At 45.7% G+C, this 23,022-nt stretch overlaps 1 protein-coding gene across 1 annotated transcript in view; it reads right to left on the bottom strand.

Annotated features, from left to right (window-relative positions):
- LOC147441884 (uncharacterized) overlaps positions 1-22,246 on the bottom strand; it is a 52,088-nt gene extending 29,842 nt beyond the window's left edge. The window contains exons 1-3 of the mRNA XM_086528283.1: positions 21,928-22,246; positions 21,248-21,406; positions 20,903-21,056 (exon numbers count right to left, since the gene is read on the bottom strand). Coding sequence (XP_086384409.1) covers positions 20,903-21,056; positions 21,248-21,257 — 164 coding nt within the window. The 5' untranslated portion in view covers positions 21,258-21,406; positions 21,928-22,246. The remainder of the gene's footprint in view (positions 1-20,902; positions 21,057-21,247; positions 21,407-21,927) is intronic.
- Between the last annotated feature and the right edge of the window lie 776 nt (positions 22,247-23,022).

Raw genomic sequence — 23,022 nt, 5'->3', positions numbered from 1 at the left:
AATTTGGCCAAATCAAATGGTATCTAGGTGGATACACGTGAAGGATTCCCAGGACCTTACCTTGTAATTTACCCTCCTAAAGAATAAAGAAATACCGAAAGGGGCGCCAATTTTGGGGCCTACAGGTTGTCGGCGTCTGCTCGGAGCATTCTAGCTTCTGAGCCGTGTGTGTGTTTAAGTGTTAACTCCCGTCGCAGGTTCTCTTTGCAAAGTGCTCTGTGTGTGTGTATAAAGTAAAAAATTTCGGGTGAAAGTCAACGCCTACCGCCCTACGGGCCGGTTTCATGGTTCCATTGCCGGGACATCAATCACTTTTTCCTCAAAGAGTGAGCCTGGATTGTTCAGGGTAAAGACACACAGTGCAAGAATGCGGGGATTACACTATGGCCGACAAGGGGAAGGGAATTATGGAAGAGGGTTCCTCTCCAAAGGAGAGGCAGGAGATTCCTATGGTTTTTGAGATTGGCGAGAGCTCACGGCCACGTCAGTCTGTACCTCCTGTCAACGTGAATGTCCCTCCAATAGTACAGGGCTTTATGATAGGGCAACTTGAGGATGATGCGTTTAAAACTCAGTTAGTTGCCGCGGTGAATGTCTTTTCGCAGCTGGTGCAGAATCCGAGGTTTATGGAATTCTTGCAAGCGCCACCAGTGCAACAGCAAAATAGGCAACCTACGCCGCGTACGGAGCTTGTTGAAGCTCAAGCCCAGGTACTTCATGAGGCGCAGGAGGAAAGGGAACACTCGCATGTTGCGGAGTCGGGGGCTCCAAAGCAGGTTCCTCCTGTGCTTGAACAGGTGGCTAGAACGCCTATTCCACAGGTTATGCCAGTTCAGCCTGCCACCTTTCAGAGCCAGCATGCTGTCTTGAATGGACAAGGAGCTGGATATGTCACCAGCGTGTGACTACTATCTATCCTTTTTGTTGATTTCTTTCTTATTATCTATTTACTTTCACTTTTTGGAAACACCCCTCGGGAAATCTAACTGCCCTGCATTGCATAGCTAGTGTGGAACTGTCCAGAGGGAGTCCAGGCCTGAGGGCAAGAGAGCACTAAGGTTGGACAAGGACTATGGTTAGCCAAGTGGGGTCATTGACTAGCCAAAGTGGAATCCTTTGCTACAGAGGCTACATTTCAGTTTTGGATGTGGCCACAGTGTACAAAGAGGGTCGGATGACCTAGAAAGATATAATGGCAGCATCTCCTAAAATTTAGGGAACTGCTATTTTGGGACCTGAAAATGTCTTCGCGTCATTACGTGCAGTTTGACATGGGGATCATTTTGTTACTCTGTGGCCAAGTCAACAGAGGCTGCAGGTGAGATATTTTTAGACCCGAGGGTCTAAAGCGGGAAAATGCACCAATGAGTGACACTTGGCACTCTGAGGCCAGTTTACTACTTATAGAGAAGGCAAAAACGTGATTTATAGTTGGGAGGCTCATTTTGCAAGTCTCTGTCACAGGTTAAGAGCTATGGAGTGCTTGCTTTCCCTCTTATGCACAGTGCGGTGCCAGGAGTGATGCCCTGCACGCTACGCACTGCCCTCTCTCTCCCCTTTGGCAGTATGTTATGCCCCTCTAGTGGGCTCTTCATTTGACCAATGTACAGTTGTGTGGGTTCATGCGCGATTGCCGAGGCAAGAGCCTCTTGCACAGGTACTGGATTAGCTAGCGGCTAATCCCCCCGCAGGTACAGGTGAATTCGGAGAGGTTTCACGCCAGAAATCTCGTCCGATTCAAAGGGCAAGTAGCCCTACAGGTGCGGGAGCTCGAGGACTTGCTAGGGATGCGACCGGCACGCGGAACGGAGCCCGAAACAGTGAATTACAGCCTGCTGTGTATTTTTGCAGGTTTAGGGTTTTGGCCCTAAACGGACCCTAATACCCCCAGGAGGTTCGGGGACGCAAGGGGACCGCTGTACAGGCGATCTGGAGCATTTTCAGGGCTGAAAACAGAGAATTCAGCGTGCTGCAGATTCTCGCCAGGTTTTGCAAAGTGCCCGTATGCGTCGGGAAAGTCGGTCAATGCGTGGGAATACTGACCGTGAAGGGTTCTAGTACAGTTATGCTGCCGAAATCAGGCTGGAACAGTGGAAATTCAGCCGAGTTTGTGCGGGGCAGCTTGTAGGGAACCACAGCGTTTATTCCCTCTTTTGAACAATAAAGAAATACCGAAAGGGGCGCCTAAGTTAGGGGCCAATCTGGTGTCCGTCTACTCATACAGGTGCAATCTAGCAGCCTGTATCCCTCTCCCCTTTGTTGTGTCTTGAAAGTACAGGTAAAATAGACGACTAATAATGGGTGAAAGCTAAATCAAGGTTTAAAGTAAAGTCTACCGCCCTTTTTGGATTGAACAGGCCGGTTTCATGGTTCCATCGACGGGATTAAATCACTTTTTCCCATAGAAGTGAGCCTTGGTCAGTTTTGGGCTTGAAGACACAGGGATCATAGACCAGACACAGGGAATTGTAATTATGGCTGACAGACCAGATGATGTGACTGAAGAGGTTTCCTCTTCACAGGGTCAACAGACACATGAAGTGGGTGAGTCCTCAAGACCACCACAGACTGATGATGATATATTCAGGACCCAGTTGGCTACTGCTGTGGCTATGTTCACACAAGTAATGCAGAATCCGAGGTTTTTAGCCTTTTTGCAACCTCCGGTTCCGTCTCAGCAAGTTGGGTCACTGGATCATATTCAAAAGCCTGTTAAGGCTCGAACACAGGTGATTCATACCGCACAGTCAATGGAAACACCTGTACACTTGACGGAGAACATGCAGTCTCCACAACGTATGCCTAAGGTGCAAGAACAGGTGGCTGAGATGCCAGTTTTTCAAGCTGTACCAATTCAGCCCGCCACCTTTCAGCAGCCTATAGCTGGTTCTAATGGGCAGGGAAGCAACTTACAGGCTATGCAACAGGTCTTCCCACCACCTTCAGTACACCCTGGCTATTTTGGAGGTGGATCCGTATTCCAAAGCATGGCTGGTCATGCACCTGGAAATCAGTTTTATACGCCAGGAACAGTGTTTGCGGGTGCTCAAACGATGATGCCTAACCCCATGTACAGTGTCATGGGTATGCAACCAGGGTTTCAAAGCACTCAGGGACAATTTGGGATGCCACAAGCAAATTTTGGCATGGCTGGAATTACAAATCAGCAGCCAAATATGGCATTTCCAGGTCAAGTTAATAGCGGCCAAGGAACACAGATGAACCCTAATAGTGTTCCCATGTTTCAGTCACTTCCATATGACAATTTAACGCCGCTGGAGAGGCCAACTCCGTACAAAGAAGGTGGCAAAGGTGTGTCATTCACGACCTTTACAGGGTTTGATGACAGGAAGAAGGCTCTTTCATTCCTCCAGCAGTTTGATAAGGCCTATGCAGGGGGAAACTTTACAGAGGCTTCAAAGGTCCGTAAGGCAGCCACTTTCTTGACAGGGAATGCGGGACAATGGTGGACAACTTTATTGCTTCAAGGGCAAGCTCCGTCCACATGGATTTACTTCAAGCAGATTTTTGCAGCAGCATGGTTATCTGATGATTTCGAAGCAGATGTCATGACAGAATGGCACCAGCTTAATGCTGCCACTTGCAGAAATCTGGATGATTACAATCGGAAGTTTTGGAAAGCTCTACTTCCAGTAACTTCCTATAGGTTTGTGCCATTGACAGAACAGATTGAAAAATACTGTTGTGGCCTACCCAAAGGATTGAGAAAATACTGCACGAAGACAAAAGTCACTACTTTGACGCAGCTCATCGAGGTAGCAAACACTGGCAATGGTTTGCTCAAGGGAGAAGATTGTGAATTTAACACTGGCGTCAAGGCAGGATCAGGCAAGAAAAATTCAGCCAAGAAGCACGTTCCCAATGAGGCTCCTAAAGGGACTCAGGAGTCGGCCAACACAGGGAAAGACAAAGCTACGGCTGAATCAGAAAAAGGACCAGCAAAGAAATGGAAAAGACGTTTTCCTCGCAAGTCAGAAGAGCAAAAGAAGGTCCTGAGGACAGAGAACAAATGCTTTATATGTGAGCAGCCTGGCCACATTGCTTACAACTGTCCTACAAAGAAAAGGCCAGCTGATTCTGAAGACAAGGAGGACAGGAAGGGAAAGAAGCCCATGGCTGGTCTAGTGCCAGATATGGTGGGCGACAAGCCAAATTCAGATGCAAGTGAGCTTTGCAGAGCATGGGGAAAGGTTAGGGATCAAACAGTGCTTATCTTCTTTGATCCAGGTGCCAAAGCCAACTTTATTTCCCCAGAATTGGCTTCAAAGTTGGGAATCAGACCTGAAGAGATGGGGTATACAGCAGAGGCAGGTTTGGCATGTCCTGGCCATACAGAGGCTGTGACACCCATCATTGGAAAGTTGCGTCTACATATCCAGTCCTATGTAGATGCTGAAGAATTTTACATCATGCCACTGGACGGATGTGATGTGTTGTTAGGTATTCCTTGGTTATTTCGTGTACAGGGAATCATGGATGCCTACAACAAAAAGATCACTGTACAGAGCAGGGGAAAGACTCATATTCTGGATGTAAAGCTTAAAGGGGAGTCTATTCCTACTGTATCAGCTTCTGCTATTACTTCTGTAATGAAAAAGCATCTTTCTGCGTACTTGGTTTTTGCACGTGAAGTGTCAGATTGTGATGAATCAAATTTATCTGTGCTAGATAAAGAAAGGTCAATGTTTTTACAACAGTATAGTGACTGTTTTTCCGATTCATTACCGTCTCAATTACCGCCAGAGAGACCCGAGGACCATGCGATAGATTTGGTGCCAGGCTGTAGCCCACCAAATAAGCCTCCGTACAGGGTTAGTGCGGCTCAGCAGAAAGAGATAATGGGCCAAGTACAGGAGCTGTTAGAAAAAGGGCTGATTCAGCCCAGTTCATCTCCATTCTGTTCTCCAGTATTGTTGGTGCAGAAAAAAGATGGCTCATGGCGTATGTGCATCGACTACCGTGCACTGAACAAGAATACCATCAAGAATAGGTTCCCTATACCTAGAATTGATGATATTATGGACAAATTAGAAGGAGCAGCTATGTTTAGCAGGATAGATCTAAAGAGTGGGTATCATCAGATCCGCATTAGATCAGAGGATGTGCACAAGACTGCTTTTAGAACAACGTTTGGCCTTTACGAATTTTTAGTGATGCCCTTTGGTCTCACAAATGCTCCTGCTACGTTCAATAGGATGATGGACAGAATTTTCCGTCCACACCAGCAGTTTGTTGGTACATTCTTTGATGACATGATAGTCTACTCAAAGAATGAAGAGGAGCATAGGCATCACTTGGCCATTGTGTTCAAAGAGCTACGCAGTCATAGGTTGCTCATCAATGCAAAGAAAAGTGAGTTTTTTCTGGAAGAGATTCACTTTCTGGGACACATTGTCTCAAAGGACGGTGTCAGAATGGATCCTGCAAAAGTCGAAGCGATCAAGTCATGGCCAAATTTGAAGACGGTGCATGATGTCCGAAGCTTTTTGGGACTATGCTCCTATTACAGAAGGTTTATCCGAAATTTCGCTGAGATTGCTTCACCTTTACATGCTCTTCAAAAGAAGGCAGTCACCTTTAGATGGACACAGAAAGAGATTTCAGCTTTTAATCTCTTAAAGGAAAAGATGACTTCAGATCCAGTCATTGTGTTGCCAGATCTTAGGAAGTCATTTGTGGTCCAATGTGATGCCTGCGGTAGTAGCATTGGTGCTGTGCTAATGCAAGATGGCAGGGTAGTAGCCTATGAGAGCAGAATTTTGCAAGGGCCAGAGATGACCATGCAGGTCTATGAGAAAGAGTTACTGGCTGTGATTCATGCGCTCTTAAGTTGGAAACACTACCTGCTAGGTGCAGACTTTGTTGTCCAAACGGATCATCAGACCTTGCGATACTTCTTGACACAGACAAAGTTATCTGAAAAGCATATGCGATGGGCAAATATCTTGTCCATGTTCCATTTTCAGATTGTGCATGTGGAAGGCAAGAAGAACGTTGTGGCCGATGCCTTGTCAAGGAAGCCACAAATTTCAGCTGTGTCGATTCCTTATCATCATGAACTTGATGATATGAGAGAACAGTATGCAAATGATGAAGATTTTGCAAGGGTCTTCGAGCAACTAATGGATGGACAACGTCATGAACACTATCTTCTTAAAGACGGGTTCATGATGATACATGGCAGATTGTGTGTCACAAAGCCATTGCGACGCAAAGTTATGGAAGAGAGTCATGTCCCACCGTATGCAGGGCATCGTGGTATTGATGCTACAGTTAAAGCGGTTGAGACATTCTTCTATTGGCCTACATTGAGAAGGGATGTGGATGCCTTTGTGCGAGAATGCCTAATATGCCAAAAGGTCAAGTTTGACAGGCAAAAGGCACCAGGGTTATTGCAACCACTACCTATTCCAGATAAACCATGGGAAAGTATTGCTATGGATTTTATCTTTGATCTTCCAAGAACGCAGACAGGAAATGATGGTATTTGGACCATTATTTGCAGATTCAGCAAACAGGCTCATTTTATTCCTGTCAGGAAGAAGATAAAGCCAGATCAGATGGCACGCTTGTTTATGAGCAATATTTTCAAGTATCATGGCATGCCACAGTCGATTATTAGCGACCGTGATCCACGCATGACTAGTTTGTTCTGGAAAGGCTTGTTTGAGAATATGGGTACCACGCTCAAATTCTCTTCGTCATTTCATCCTCAAACAGATGGACAGTCAGAAGAGGCAAATTCTACTGTCCTAGATCTGCTGAAGTGCTATGTGTCAGAGCATAAAGGAAAGTGGGAGCAGTATTTGCCATTGGTGGAGTATGCATACAATAATACAGTGCATTCATCAACTGGCAAGGCACCCTTTGAGATAGTTGAAGGTGGCAAGAAAGTTCCTCCCATACTGCATACAAAGGACAAGATATTTGAAGCAGATAAGTATGTTCAAGACATGGATGAAATGTACAAGAAGGTCAAAGTGGCCTTAGAAAGGACTCAGGCAAAGCAAAAGAAAGCAGCTGATCGTCACCGTCGTGAAGTGGTATATTCACTTGGTGATTGGGTGCTTTTACGCTTTGAAAAGGCAAGGTTAAAGAAGATGAAGGGCAAGGAAAGAGTGTTTCCAAAGCTCAGCATGCGTTACTATGGGCCTTTTCAAGTGTGCGACATAATCAGTGATGTTGCATATAGGCTGAAATTGCCTGACAGTTGGAAGATTCACAATGCGTTTCATGTGAGTCTTCTCAGACCCTATGTGGGTGATGTGCCAGAAGATATGCCAGCTGAAGATCAGCCGGAAGTCGAGGAACTTGACGAGATCTTGGTCCCTGAACAGATTTTGGCACACAAAGAAAGGAAAGTGAAAGGCAAGGTTGCTAGGCGTTACTTGGTAAAGTTCAGAAACTATCCACCAATGGATGCTAAGTGGATGGAAGAAGGTGAACTTGCAGAGTCACCAACTGTGTTATCACTTTACCTGGAAGCCTTCGATTTGCAACCTACCTTGACCCCTTGAGTTTCAAAGCTACATGGATTGTCAGTGTGACAATGGCTTCTGAAACAAATGATGTACATGGTATTTAAAGTGAGCTCAAATCAAATACCTGTTACATGAATGTTAGAGCTGTACAGATTGTCAGTTTGGCAATTGCTCTTATGGAATGTCCAAAAGTTTGGTTAGTGCTATAGAAGTGAGTATTTCTTGTCAGTTTGTCAAGGATACAATGATTGCTTCTATTCAGGAGTACATGTGTAACTGCATTCTTAAACTGTCGGTTTGGGTATGCTCGAAAATGTTACGGGATCCAACGTGTACTATAAGACAGTGGCAAAATGTGCAGCTACCATTTTGTCATTGGAAAGTTAGTGACTCAAAGCAATGGCAGAGTGCGAAGCTACCACTATGTCATTGGGACAGGGTTCACACGCAGGCAATACATGAGTCGACGAGGTGTTGAATACACCAGGGTTGACAATGAGCATGTATGTGTCGTACATGTGTCGACAGGTGTTGAATACATCAATGTTGACTAGGAGCTTGTACGACATAGATGCAAACGAGGACGTTTGAGATTTCAAGAGGGGGGTATGTCACCAGCGTGTGACTACTATCTATCCTTTTTGTTGATTTCTTTCTTATTATCTATTTACTTTCACTTTTTGGAAACACCCCTCGGGAAATCTAACTGCCCTGCATTGCATAGCTAGTGTGGAACTGTCCAGAGGGAGTCCAGGCCTGAGGGCAAGAGAGCACTAAGGTTGGACAAGGACTATGGTTAGCCAAGTGGGGTCATTGACTAGCCAAAGTGGAATCCTTTGCTACAGAGGCTACATTTCAGTTTTGGATGTGGCCACAGTGTACAAAGAGGGTCGGATGACCTAGAAAGATATAATGGCAGCATCTCCTAAAATTTAGGGAACTGCTATTTTGGGACCTGAAAATGTCTTCGCGTCATTACGTGCAGTTTGACATGGGGATCATTTTGTTACTCTGTGGCCAAGTCAACAGAGGCTGCAGGTGAGATATTTTTAGACCCGAGGGTCTAAAGCGGGAAAATGCACCAATGAGTGACACTTGGCACTCTGAGGCCAGTTTACTACTTATAGAGAAGGCAAAAACGTGATTTATAGTTGGGAGGCTCATTTTGCAAGTCTCTGTCACAGGTTAAGAGCTATGGAGTGCTTGCTTTCCCTCTTATGCACAGTGCGGTGCCAGGAGTGATGCCCTGCACGCTACGCACTGCCCTCTCTCTCCCCTTTGGCAGTATGTTATGCCCCTCTAGTGGGCTCTTCATTTGACCAATGTACAGTTGTGTGGGTTCATGCGCGATTGCCGAGGCAAGAGCCTCTTGCACAGGTACTGGATTAGCTAGCGGCTAATCCCCCCGCAGGTACAGGTGAATTCGGAGAGGTTTCACGCCAGAAATCTCGTCCGATTCAAAGGGCAAGTAGCCCTACAGGTGCGGGAGCTCGAGGACTTGCTAGGGATGCGACCGGCACGCGGAACGGAGCCCGAAACAGTGAATTACAGCCTGCTGTGTATTTTTGCAGGTTTAGGGTTTTGGCCCTAAACGGACCCTAATACCCCCAGGAGGTTCGGGGACACAAGGGGACCGCTGTACAGGCGATCTGGAGCATTTTCAGGGCTGAAAACAGAGAATTCAGCGTGCTGCAGATTCTCGCCAGGTTTTGCAAAGTGCCCGTATGCGTCGGGAAAGTCGGTCAATGCGTGGGAATACTGACCGTGAAGGGTTCTAGTACAGTTATGCTGCCGAAATCAGGCTGGAACAGTGGAAATTCAGCCGAGTTTGTGCGGGGCAGCTTGTAGGGAACCACAGCGTTTATTCCCTCTTTTGAACAATAAAGAAATACCGAAAGGGGCGCCTAAGTTAGGGGCCAATCTGGTGTCCGTCTACTCATACAGGTGCAATCTAGCAGCCTGTATCCCTCTCCCCTTTGTTGTGTCTTGAAAGTACAGGTAAAATAGACGACTAATAATGGGTGAAAGCTAAATCAAGGTTTAAAGTAAAGTCTACCGCCCTTTTTGGATTGAACAGGCCGGTTTCAGGATACCAGGCTATGCACTCAGTTTTTCCACCACCCACGGTACATCCTGGGTATTTCGGGGGTGGATCAGTGTTCCAAAGTATGGCTAGTTATGCATCTGGAAGTCAGCCGTACATACAAGGAACAGTGTTCGGGGGTATGCAAGGCATCATGCCAAACCCCATGTATGGTACTATCGGCATGCAGCAAGGTTTCCACGGCAACCAGGGCCAGTTTGGGGTGCCACAGGGTCATTTTGGCATGGCTGGTTTTTCTGGACAGCAGCCAGATATCGCACCTCTGACGCAAAATGTGAATGGCCAACACGTGCCGATCATGCCTAGAACAGTGCCCATGTTGCAGACCATTCCGTATGACAACTTGGGGGCACTAGAGAAGCCGAAGGCTTACAAAGAAGGTGGTGCAGCGGTAAAGTTCAGTACCTTCAGTGGTTTCGAGGACAATACAAAGGCACTTACTTTCCTCCAGCAGTTTGATATAGCTTATGCGGGAGGGAATTTTACAGAGGCCTCGAAGGTCAGGAAAGCTGGCACTTTCTTAAAGGACAATGCGCTTACATGGTGGACGACATTGTTAATGCAAGGACAGGCACCCGCCACTTGGGTTTACTTCAAGCAAATGTTTGCATCTGCTTGGCTATCAAATGAACTTGAAGCCGATGTCCTGACATATTGGCACCAGCTTACGGCAGCTTCGTGCAAGAGCTTGCTGGAGTACAATAGGAGGTTTTGTAAAGCGTTACTCTCAGTGACCTCCTACAGATTTGTGCCACTGACAGAGCAGATAGAGAAGTATTGTTGTGGGTTGCCTAAAGGGCTTCGTGATTACTGTACAAAGAACAGAGTGGCTACCCTTACTCAGCTTATGGAAGTTGCAAACACTGGTCTTGCCTTGTTGAAAGGAGAGGACAGTGGATTTCCGAGCAGTGACAAAGGAGGGCAACAAAAGAAAAATTCAGCGAAGAAGCCCTTTGTGAAAACGGCTCTTGATGCGTCACAGGGGTCAGAACAGGCCACCAAAGACAAGGATTCAGCTGGGACTTCTGGAGCGCAGGCAAAGAAACAGAAAAGGAAGCCTTTTGTGCGCAAGTCGCTCGAGGAAAAGAAGGTCCTAATGGCTGAGAACAAATGCTTTATATGCGAGCAGCCTGGTCACTTTTCTATCAATTGTCCACAAAGGAAAAGGCCAGCTGACTCAGAGGATAAAGAAGACCAGAAAGGCAAGAAGCCTAAACCCACGGCAGGTTTAGTGCCAGACATGGTGGGTGACAGGCCCAGCACAGATGCCAGTGAGTTATGCAGGGCATGGGGTAAAGTTAGGGATCAGACGGCACTCATCTTCTTTGATCCAGGTGCCAAAGCCAACTTTATCTCACTAGAGTTAGCTATGAAGCTGGGCATCAGAGCTGAAGAGATGGGGTACACCGCAGAGGCAGGGTTGGCATGTCCTGGCCACTCAGAGTGTGTTACTCCCATCATTGGAAAACTGCGTCTGCATATTCAGTCGTATGTGGACACTGAAGAGTTTTACATCATGCCGCTGGAAGGTTGTGACGCCTTGTTGGGGATCCCGTGGATGTTCCGAGTGCATGGAGTCTTGGATGCCTACAACAAAAAGATCATTGTACAGCATAGGGGCAAAACTCGCATCTTGGATGTTAAGCTTAAAGGAGAGTCAGTCCCTATTGTATCTGCTTCTGCTATCACTTCTGTAATAAAGAATCATCTTTCTGTGTACCTGATTTTTGCACGTGATGTCTCAGATAATGATCAGTCAAATTTATCTGTGTTAGATAAAGAAAGGTCAGCATTTTTGCAAAAGTTTAGTGACTGTTTTTCTGATTCATTACCGTCGCAATTGCCGCCAGAGAGACCTGAGGACCATCGGATAGATTTGGTGCCAGGGTGTAGCCCACCAAATAGACCTCCCTACAGGGTTAGTGCGGCACAACAGAAAGAGATTATGGGCCAGGTTGAGGAGTTATTAGAGAAGGGGCTGATTCAGCCTAGTTCTTCACCCTTTTGCTCCCCAGTGCTCCTAGTGCAGAAGAAGGATGGCTCATGGCACATGTGTATTGATTACCGTGCGTTGAATAAGAATACCATCAAGAATAGGTTTCCTATTCCTCGCATTGATGATATTCTTGATCGTTTAGAGGGTGCTGCAATTTTCAGCAGGATAGACCTTAAGAGTGGGTACCATCAGATTCGTATAAGCCCAGAGGATGTGCACAAGACTGCGTTTAGAACGACATTTGGTCTTTATGAGTTTCTAGTGATGCCGTTTGGGCTAACAAATGCTCCTGCCACGTTCAACAGAATGATGGACCGGATTTTCCGCTCGCATCAACAGTTTGTTGGAACATTCTTCGATGACATGATTGTGTATTCGAAGAATGAAGAGGAGCATAGGCGTCACTTGACCATTGTGTTCGAAGAGCTGCGCAGTCACAGGTTACTTGTCAATCCTAAGAAAAGTGAATTCTTCCTTGAAGAGATCCACTTTCTGGGCCACATAGTCTCAAAGGATGGTGTTAGAATGGATCCCGCAAAGGTCGAAGCTATCAAGACATGGCCAGACTTGAAGACTGTGCACGATGTCAGGAGCTTCTTGGGATTGTGTTCCTACTATAGAAGGTTTATCAGAAATTTTGCAGAGATAGCATCGCCTCTTCACGCATTGCAAAAGAAAGAGGTCACTTTCAGATGGACCCAAAAAGAGATTTCAGCTTTTAGTCTCTTAAAGGAAAAGTTGACTTCAGATCCAGTTATTGTTTTGCCAGATCTCAGGAAGTCATTTGTGGTCCAGTGTGACGCGTGTGGCAGTAGCATCGGAGCAGTGCTAATGCAAGATGGACGGGTAGTAGCCTATGAAAGCCGAATTTTGCAAGGGCCAGAGAGGACTATGCAAGTCTATGAGAAAGAGCTCTTGGCCGTGATTCATGCGCTTTCTAGCTGGAAGCACTACCTCTTAGGTGATGATTTTGTTGTCCAAACAGATCATCAGACCTTGCGATACTTCTTGACACAGTCAAAGTTATCCGAAAAGCATATGCGATGGGCAAACATTCTTTCCATGTTCCACTTCCAGATTATGCATGTGGAAGGCAAGAAGAATGTTGTGGCTGATGCGTTATCAAGAAAGCCACAAATTTCAGCTGTGTCAATTCCTTATCATCATGAGTTAGATGACATGAAGGAACAGTATACTGCTGATGAAGATTTTGCAAGGATCTTTGAACAGTTACAAGAGGGGCAACATCACGATTACTACCTCCTCAGAGATGGTTTTATGATGATGCATGGCAGACTTTGTGTCACTAGGCCACTGCGACATAAGGTCATGGAAGAGAGTCATGTCCCACCGTATGCAGGACATCGTGGCATTGATGCGACAGTTAAAGCGGTAGAGACGTTCTTCTATTGGCCTACCTTGAGGAGAGATGTGGATGCCTTTGTGCGAGCATGCATAGTTTGCCAAAAGGTCAAGTTTGACAGGCAAAAGGCACCAGGGTTGTTACAACCACTGCCGATTCCGGATAAGCCATGGGAAAGCATTGCTATGGACTTTATCTTTGATCTTCCAAGGACACCAACAGGGAATGATGGTATATGGACCATTATATGCACGTTCAGCAAGCAGGCCCATTTTATCCCTGTTAGGAAGAAGATAAAATCTGATCAGATGGCACGCTTGTTCATGTACAATGTGTTTAAGTACCATGGTATGCCACAATCGATTATCAGTGATCGTGATCCTCGCATGACCAGTTTGTTCTGGAGAGGATTGTTTGAGAACATGGGTACTACGCTCAAGTTCTCGTCTTCGTTTCATCCACAAACTGATGGACAGTCAGAAGAGGCCAATTCTACTGTCTTAGATCTGCTGAAATGCTATGTGTCAGATAATAAGGGCAAGTGGGAACAGTATTTGCCTATGCTTGAGTATGCGTACAATAATACGGTGCATTCGTCTACTGGCAAAGCACCTTTTGAGATTGTTGAAGGCGGCAAAAAGGTTCCTCCCATTTTGCACACAAAGGACAAGATCTTTAAGGCAGATCGATATGTTGAGAACATGGATGAGATGTATAAGAAGATTAAAGTTGCCTTGGAGAAGACTCAGGCAAAACAAAAAAAGGCTGCTGATCGTCACCGTCGTGAATTGCTACTATCACCTGGTGATTGGGTTCTCTTAAGGTTCGAAAAGGCAAGGTTAAAGAAGATGAAGGGCAAGGAACAGCTGTTTCCTAAGCTCAACATGCGTTACTATGGACCTTTTCAAGTGCTTGACAAGATCAGCGATGTGGCTTATAGGTTGAAATTGCCTGATGCGTGGAAGATTCATAATGCGTTTCACGTGAGTCTTCTAAGACCCTTCGTGGGTGATGTGCCAGAAGATATGTCAGTTGAGGATCAGCCAGAAGTTGAGGAACTTGAGATCCTGGTACCTGAGCAAGTTTTGGCACATAAGGACAGAAAAGTTAAAGGACAAGTTGCAAGACGCTATTTGGTGAAGTTCAAGAACTATCCTTCTATGGATGCAAAGTGGATGGAAGAGCATGAACTGTCAGAGTCACCAAATGTATTGCAGCTTTACCTTGAAGCCTTTGGGTTACAGCCTACTTATGCCCCAACCCAACGTGTGCAAAGGAGGGGTAATGATAGAGCTAGTACATCAAATGTACATATGAATTCAGTGCCATAGATAGAAATGGCAAAAGTATGAAGGCCTCATTAAGTCATTTGTATCTATGTATGTTACGACCTTTCTTGCGGATACATGCGATGATAAAAGAGTGTTGATAGCACAAGATCATCAGTGGCGTGTATTTATGGAATGCAATCGAGGACGTTTGCGATTTCAAGAGGGGGGTATGTCACGAGGACGTGGCAGTTATTAACCATGTCACAGAGATGTGGCAACTGCTAACCTTGGTTATTGGTTTCTTTCCAATGGGGTTTATTTTATTTGTTTTGAGACCCTCTTTTTGAAGTAGCAAACGGTCGGACATTGTATGGCCAATGTGAACGGCAGATTCACCCGCAGACGGGAAGAGGTCGGCACTGGAATTCGTATGGTAAGAGGATGTCTAGGCTCAGAGCAAGATCATATAGGTCCCCCCGTCGCACTTAGCAAGTTGGTGGATACTAGGAAGTGAACTCAATTAAGGCGTAAAGTCAAGGTGGGACTACCAACAAGAAGTATCCGACAGTTGGGCCACATTGCATTTTTGGATGCGGTCCCAATGAGGATAGATGGTCAGAAGACCAGTGGGAGCCCAACGGAAGCATCTCCTAAAATTTAGGGAACTGCTATTTTGGGCCGTGAAATGTGTTCGCGTCATTACCTCCGGTATGACTAGGGGAACATTTTATAACTCTGCCGCGAAGTCAACTGACGCGTCGGTTGGGATATTTTTAAGTGGCGAACCCGAAACGGGAAAATGCTTGAAAATGCGCCAAGTGTCACATTTTCGTGAACTTTCCTCTTGCAGAAAAATGGGCGCTGATTTTTATGCTGGGAGAGGCCTCATTTCAGCTTTTGTCACAGGTTAAGAGCTATGGAGTGCTTTCTTTCCCTCTCATGTACAGTGTGGTGCTAGGAGTGATGCCCTGCACACTACACACTGCTCTCTCTCTCCCCTACGTGCAGTTATGTGATGCCCCACAAGAGGGCTACTCATTTGACTGATGTACAGTTGTGTGGGTTCATGCTTTTGTGCTGAGGCAAGAGCCTCCTTGAGCAGGAACAGGGGTAGCTGACTGCTGCTCCAAAGCAGGCATTGGTGAGGGTCATAACCTCACCGTACAGGTGCAAAATCAGCGCTGTGTATGCGCTGTAAATTCACTGTTTTTCAGCCGTACGGACGGCAGGACCATTGGGAATCGTGCCCCACTGGCAGAGGACAGTTAGGGGACTGTTTGGGGCTGAAAACAGGGCAAAAACCAGTAAATACAGCACGCTGAATTTACTGTTTTTGGACAGGAATCAGAGGGTATACGACAGTGCAAGCGAGTTCTAGCAGGGGAATTGGTTTCGCGCAAGTTTTGGGGCTGTTATGCTGCCGAAATTTGGCCAAATCAAATGGTATCTAGGTGGATACACGTGAAGGATTCCCAAGACCTTACCTTGTAATTTACCCTCCTAAAGAATAAAGAAATACCGAAAGGGGCGCCAATTTTGGGGCCTACAGGTTGTCGGCGTCTGCTCGGAGCATTCTAGCTTCTGAGCCGTGTGTGTGTTTAAGTGTTAACTCCCGTCGCAGGTTCTCTTTGCAAAGTGCTCTGTGTGTGTGTATAAAGTAAAGAATTTCGGGTGAAAGCCAACGCCTACCGCCCTACGGGCCGGTTTCACATGAACTGCCTATGTGTGCACCTACCATGCATGAACTGCCTGTGTCCACCGATGTATCCACCTGCCATACATGGAGTGTCACCTCTGTCACAAATGCGGGCACCACGTGCCAATAGAAAAGAACAGACTGAACAACTTTAAGCACTTCAAAGAACAACTGAACTGAAATGGAGAGAGAGACGACACGCGACACGGAGTGGCGGAATTCCACCCCAGAGAGTATTGGCCCCAAACCTTGGCGCCCCTTTCGGTATTTCTTTATATTGCATCAACACAGTACAAGCCGGTACTCCAAACTGTGCACCTTCGTACTGAAGCATGCCAGAGAATGAGCCCTAGCCTCATATTTAAAGGCCCTTGGCCTGAAAAGCAGTTATAGTAAAAAGCCTTTAAAACTCAAAAGCTTCTGGTTCAAAAGCAAAGCCAAAAAGCTGCCAGCGTAAATCATGGAAATCCGTATAGCCTGCCACGTCGCAAAACGTAGAAATCTGTCCTTAGGGTTAGGGTTAGGGTTTCTGCAGTTTTAGGGTTTCTGGCAGCAGAATTAGGGTATGCAGGTTTTAGGGTTAGGGTTTCCAGAATTAGGGTTCAGCAGTTAGGATTTCTGGCAGAAATTAGGGTTTGCAGGTTTTAGGGTTAGGGTTTCCAGAATTAGGGTTTCAACAGTAAGGGTTTCTGGCAGTAATTAGGGTTTGGAGGTTTTAGGGTTAGGTTTTTCAGAATTAGGGTTTGCAGGTTTTAGGATTAGGGTTTCCAGAATTAGGGTTTCAGCAGTTAGGGTTTTGGGCAAAAATTAGGGTTAGGGTTTCTGCTCTCGGTCAACCACGTCATCACTCTGTGACACTTCTTCTGTTGCTTGTTCCTTTTAGGGTTTAGGCCCCTCGGCCGGTAGCTCCGTTCTTCAGTAGGTCGACACGTCAGCAGTTTGTTACATCTCCCCTTCTTGAAAGAGAATAATCGTCCGCGATTACAGCATATCTGCAAAACAACTCAAGTTAGTTCAAAAATTTCCGAGGGTCATTCCGAGGGACATTCCGAGGGACAATCAATTTGCTCTTTTTATTAAGGAGTTAGCTTCTCCTTTCTGCTCTTTTGATCAAGGAGTTAGCTGCTCCTATCGGCTGTTTTGATCAAGGAGTTAGCTTCTCCTTTCGTCCAAATCGGAACTCTTGATATTCCGGCGTAGTAAAATTAGCCATCACACCCAGACCGTACTGATCTTCCTCGAGTGTCTTGATGCACTAAAATTACATACCCAGGCAATCTCATCCAATTAGGAATATTCACTCGTTGGCACATCACAATGCAACACAAATGCTCACATATGCATGTTACAGGACATAGAAACATAAAGCCGCTGATGAACACTCCTCCCGCATAACCTAACAAGGTCCGGGCCGGGAGATATTCAACGACTCCCTCATCACTCCTCCCGCATAACCTAGAAAGGTCCGGGCCGGGAGATATAGAGGCCTTTTACAACCAAACGCCCCCCAGACCGCAGCCTGCGTCGTTTGGAGGTGCTGAGAGTAACCACTGCTCAGACTTCTTAATACTCCTCCCACATACCCATCCAGGTCCGGGCCGGGAGTCACACCAACAATTATTTTACAAGCATACAACCAAACGCTCCCTAGGCATCGGCATGCGTCGTTCGGAGGTTTTCAAACATACAACGAAACGCTCCCCAGGCATCGGCCTGCGTGGTTCCGAGGTTCAAACAATACCAAAACAGTATTTCTCACTTCTCCACCCGGGAGTAAAATCACCAATCATTGAAACCAGTATCAAACCAGAGTCAAACAATTCAAATCGGCACCAAAACAGGTTCAAAATAGATACCATCCATTTCAAACAAATTCCAAACAGGATCACCAAACAAGATCAAACAAAACTTAAACTTAAAAAGCAATCTCGACATCAATCGAGCTCGAAAAGTAGACTGACTTTCCATCTTGAAACCTGCACCAAAAATTAGGGTTAGGTTCCTTCCATGAGGTCATAGCCGAGCACAACATGGTCCATCAGCTCTTGGACAGACAGTGTTTCTTTGGCGTCGATGGTAGTCCCAAGAGATAGCAATCACACTGAACCTCCAAGGTCATCTGCTCGTGAAGAGACATCTACTGAGAGATGTCGAGAAATTTCAATTTATAATCTGCTAGGGTTTCCATGGCAAGCATTTCAGGATACCCCACTTTGCCAGAAGTTGCACTCTGAAGGAAGATATCAGAAACCATACAACTTCGGGCAAAAATTTTCTTGAAAGCTTGCCAAGTACTTGGAGTATGCTGCTTGGTAGCTGTAGAAATCAACATCTGCATAGCACTGCTTCTGAGAAAAACAGTGACTTGAAACAAATATGGATCCTTCTCTTGCAAGTGATCTTAATTGGCTTATGCCCTGTAAGACACTGCGGTGAAGACGGGAGCGCGCCCGATGCGCGATGAAGTAAGGGTGGGGGTGGCTAATAAGTCCGGGTTGGAGGGCGCAGATATCCTCGAATAAAGCTCTGTCTGCTCTTTAATAAGTCCGGGTTGGAGGGCGAAGATATCCTCGAATAAAGCTCTGTCTGCTCTTTTGTAGGACCGGTATGCTTTCAGAAAAGCACACGCCTGATGCTCTGATACCACTGTCACAAATGCGGGCACCACGTGCCAATAGAAAAGAACAGACTGAACAACTTTAAGCACTTCAAATAACAACTGAACTGAAATGGAGAGAGAGACGACACGCGACACGGAGTGGCGGAATTCCACCCCAGAGAGTATTGGCCCCAAACCTTGGCGCCCCTTTCGGTATTTCTTTATATTGCATCAACACAGTACAAGCCGGTACTCCAAACTGTGCACCTTCGTACTGAAGCATGCCAGAGAATGAGCCCTAGCCTCATATTTAAAGGCCCTTGGCCTGAAAAGCAGTTATAGTAAAAAGCCTTTAAAACTCAAAAGCTTCTGGTTCAAAAGCAAAGCCAAAAAGCTGCCAGCGTAAATCATGGAAATCCGTACAGCCTGCCACGTCGCAAAACGCAGAAATCTGTCCTTAGGGTTAGGGTTAGGGTTTCTGCAGTTTTAGGGTTTCTGGCAGCAGAATTAGGGTTTGCAGGTTTTAGGGTTAGGGTTTCCAAAATTAGGGTTCAGCAGTTAGGGTTTCTGGCAGAAATTAGGGTTTGCAGGTTTTAGGGTTAGGGTTTCCAGAATTAGGGTTTCAGCAGTTAGGGTTTCTGGCAGAAATTAGGGTTTGCAGGTTTTAGGGTTAGGGTTTTCAGAATTAGGGTTTGCAGGTTTTAGGGTTAGGGTCTCCAGAATTAGGGTTTCAGCAGTTAGGGTTTTGGGCAGAAATTAGGGTTAGGGTTTCTGCTCTCGGTCAACCACGTCATCACTCTGTGACACTTCTTCTGTTGCTTGTTCCTTTTAGGGTTTAGGCCCCTCGGCCGGTAGCTCCGTTCTTCAGTAGGTCGACACGTCAGCAGTTTGTTACAACCTCAGCCTGCCATGTCAACAAGCACCTTGCAATGTTAGCAAGCACCTCTCCAGCTCGTTCAATGGCTGAAGCTCCTTGCCACGTCAAGTTGTCAACAAGCTCCTCACGCACCTCAAGCTCCTCACAATTGTGACATTCCCTCCCCTTAAAAGAGTGATAGCTATCAATTCAAACATAAACTTATGCCGACTCCGAACAAACGAGAAATGAACAAAAAAGATAACAATTTGCACTTGTAGATGAGACGGAAGAGGCAGAGTCCGACTCCGAACAAACGAGAAATGAACAAAAAAGATAACAATTTGCGCTTGTAGATGAGACGGAAGAGGCAGAGTTCCTCATCAGAGTGTTGGCCCTCGAGTCGAGCGCCCCTAGTAGTATTTCTTTATTAATTGATCATGAGAGTTACAACTGTGTGCGACCACACACTAGATCTGAGTTTTACAACTGAGGCTATGCCTCGAATTTTTAAGCACTTGACCCTACACCATGTTTAAGCAAAGTCAAACAGACCCAAACAAGATCAACTGGTATTAAACAAGAACATTACAAACAGGATTCTCTAAACAAGTGTTCGTCGAATAGCTTATAGCCAACTATTGCATGGTTCGTAAGTTCTTGCATAGTGGCAAACCGTTTGGAAGTTTGGCTGGCCTTCCCAACAGGTGCCTCCATGGAGCAGTGATCAGGGCATTATATACATACCTTTGTAAGGTCAGAAAGATCTGAACTTACGATCAAAACAAATAGTTTTGCCCACCAAAAGTCTTCTAGAATGTAACACAGGGTACTCATAGTAAGAACATGCTTTGTTTCTACCAAGATACTGTGACGAAGTCCCCATAATTCTAGTGCTAGCAGACCTTCCTCAACAGCCTCTATGACTCTTTCAGTCATGGACAAAGTATGGTTTTTTACCATTTCATCAGCTATTCTTTACATGGAGCTTCTAATCATGGCCAAGTTCATGAGCATTTATGTGAGAGGCCCCCCTCTTACCCACCCTTTCTCCCCTTTTCTCCCTACATTGTATGAAATTGTAGCCCCAAGCAATGATAGATTGTGTCGGGGAGAGAAGGCCGTGCACCTCCTATTTGTAATTTTTCCACTATCAATACAATAATGCAATATTCTGCAAATTCAAACTGAAAATAAATTCCACGTGCCCCTTATCAATGAAAAGCAAGATCGAGAGAAACAAACTCCAGTGCAGGAAATTAGAACATCGAAGTAACCCACTGAAAACCACTTAGATTATGAAGAACAGGAACCAACTCAAAATGGTCATGCAAAAGAATAGTCATAACAATGTGTGCAAGGACTGCTGAAAAACAATTCATAAATTAAAACACAGCAACTGCTACTGTGTGGGAGATTGGAAAGGACAAACAAAGCCAACTGCACCGTAGACGGAAAGCATTAAATTTGGAGCTTGAGACTTGACTAATTCATCATACATGGTAAGGCACTTACGAGAACCAACCCATGCCACATCCAAAGCAAGGTAGTGGCCTGTCATAAAGCCCGATGAGTGGATAAGAATCTGCATAACTTTCATACTCATCCTCTGATAAATCTACCACATATTCGTATGTTGAGCTTTTAGATGTGGAACTTTTTGATGTGCCTAGCAATACAAAGAAGATGGACAACATTATGTGGATGATAAGGATGAAATTTATGCATATGCACCAAATAAAAATTCTGCATCTACAGAAAAGCCACAAGAAAAGAAGCAACAAAAATTTCGGAATTAGAAAGAGAGGCAGAAAAAAGCGCATAGCATGTTGAAAAGAGCGTGAACATGCTGACCCCTACCTGAAATCATTTATGTGAACAGAAATGTCCGCCCTTCCTTGTAAATAAGCCCCGTTATGAAATTTCAGAGGACAATGCTACTAACTTCTAAACCTGGATTGCTAACCATGGTAAGGCTAAAATGCCATTTTCAGATATGTAAAATTGGTGTGAGCTAGCCTGCAACAACAAATTCAAATGAGTGAAATAAAATTGATTTTTATATGCACACAGAGCGTGTGCACTCGCTTGATCACACATACAGAAATGCATTAACACAATCGAAACAGGTGAAGAGTGTTCATGCTCATTGGTGAGGTGTGAGTGTAGGTGTGCACAAAGGACTGCCTCGTATGAACACGTAGGGTATGCCAACTGAGGCACATACACAAGGTTCAAAGTTCAAACTTCTGAGAGATTGGAAGGCTAAAATGCACACCTGATGTTATCGTTCTCAATCAGGATTGAGTGCTCCGCGGAGGTAAATGTATGCATGACCTCTAGGCTACTGCAGTCCCAACAAACAGAATAGCACCCACAATCAAAGCACTTGCAATGCAGCTGCTTGGAAATCGAAAATGCGCTACCCAAAAACTGATGGCCCTGATTGACATAGATCAAAACACCTCGTCACACCAAATACACACAGGAGAACTAGCAACAACCTATATATGCGCGCACCAGAAAAGAATATTACTTACTTGATGAGGCCAGCAAATCTTGTACCCACACAGATCGCTCCTGGATTCTTTCATGTACTGCAATGAAAATGCGGTGTATGTGTGGGCTCGCGCCTGTGTCAGAGAGAGAGAGAGAGAGAGAGAGAGAGAGAGCACGCGCAAATGTGATGGAAAGGGACGAGAATTGTGAAATGCAAGAAATGGGTTGTGGACCTGTGGATGTGTGTGTGTGCGCGCGCGCGCGTGTCCAATACAAAGAACAGTTCTATTTCGCGGGTCCTGTTGCCAAATGGAGATCAAGGAGGCGAAGTTCACCCACCACGGGAGATTCAAAAATGATTTGGCGAAATTATTCGTCAGTTATAGAATATTCATTAAATCGACAAAGCCCGGTCATTTATGTGAGCTCACATTACCTTGTGTGTTCAAAGTTCAAACAAGCTGCGACGTTGGAAGCACAATGCTTCTAGAGTCTACCTACTCTACAAGACTACAAGAGTTCGACCTTTTGACACATGGACGATGGAAAATGCGCAACCTCCCCCTAATTATTAAACTTTGGTGAAACAAAATCTAGCTGTTGTAAAGCTGGCCAGAGATATCACAATGGCCTTTACACACAAAAGTATATCTGGTTTTACACACCAATGGGCAGGCACCCTTCCTCTTTTTGGGGTGGGCGGGCATGTTTTACACACCTGCCTACCTATTTGCAAATAAATCTATACTATCTATTAAGCGGACATGCATTCCGGCCCTCCACGTGGCAAAAGAAGAGCTGCTACAAAGGCCAGGCATGTGGGGAGTTGAAAAGGCAGGCGCAAGGCAAGAAGAGGCATCCTCTGAGGGCACCAGCTTTCAGTCATTGAGCAAGCAATGCTAGCTGAACAAGTGCACGTCCGACGAGTGTGCCCTGCAGCAAAGCAAAACAGTGTGCAAACGCATGGTGCCGCAAAGAGAGAGAGAGAGAGAGAGAGAGAGAGAGAGTCCGCCAAAGCATCCCCCATCTTCCTCCTCGAGACCTTACTGCCATAGCAAACCCCCTATCCCCCCTCCTTGCGTTGCCGGTCGGCCACAACGGATCTAGCTGGGTGCTACGTTGGCTGCGTCAAAGAG

This window comes from Adiantum capillus-veneris, chromosome 14 (genome assembly GCF_014529385.1).
Source record: "Adiantum capillus-veneris isolate H3 chromosome 14, ASM1452938v2, whole genome shotgun sequence".
Taxonomy (NCBI): Eukaryota; Viridiplantae; Streptophyta; class Polypodiopsida; order Polypodiales; family Pteridaceae; genus Adiantum; species Adiantum capillus-veneris.
The sequence above is the reverse complement of the archived record's forward strand: the minus strand, read 5'-3'. Positions and strand labels throughout refer to the sequence as shown.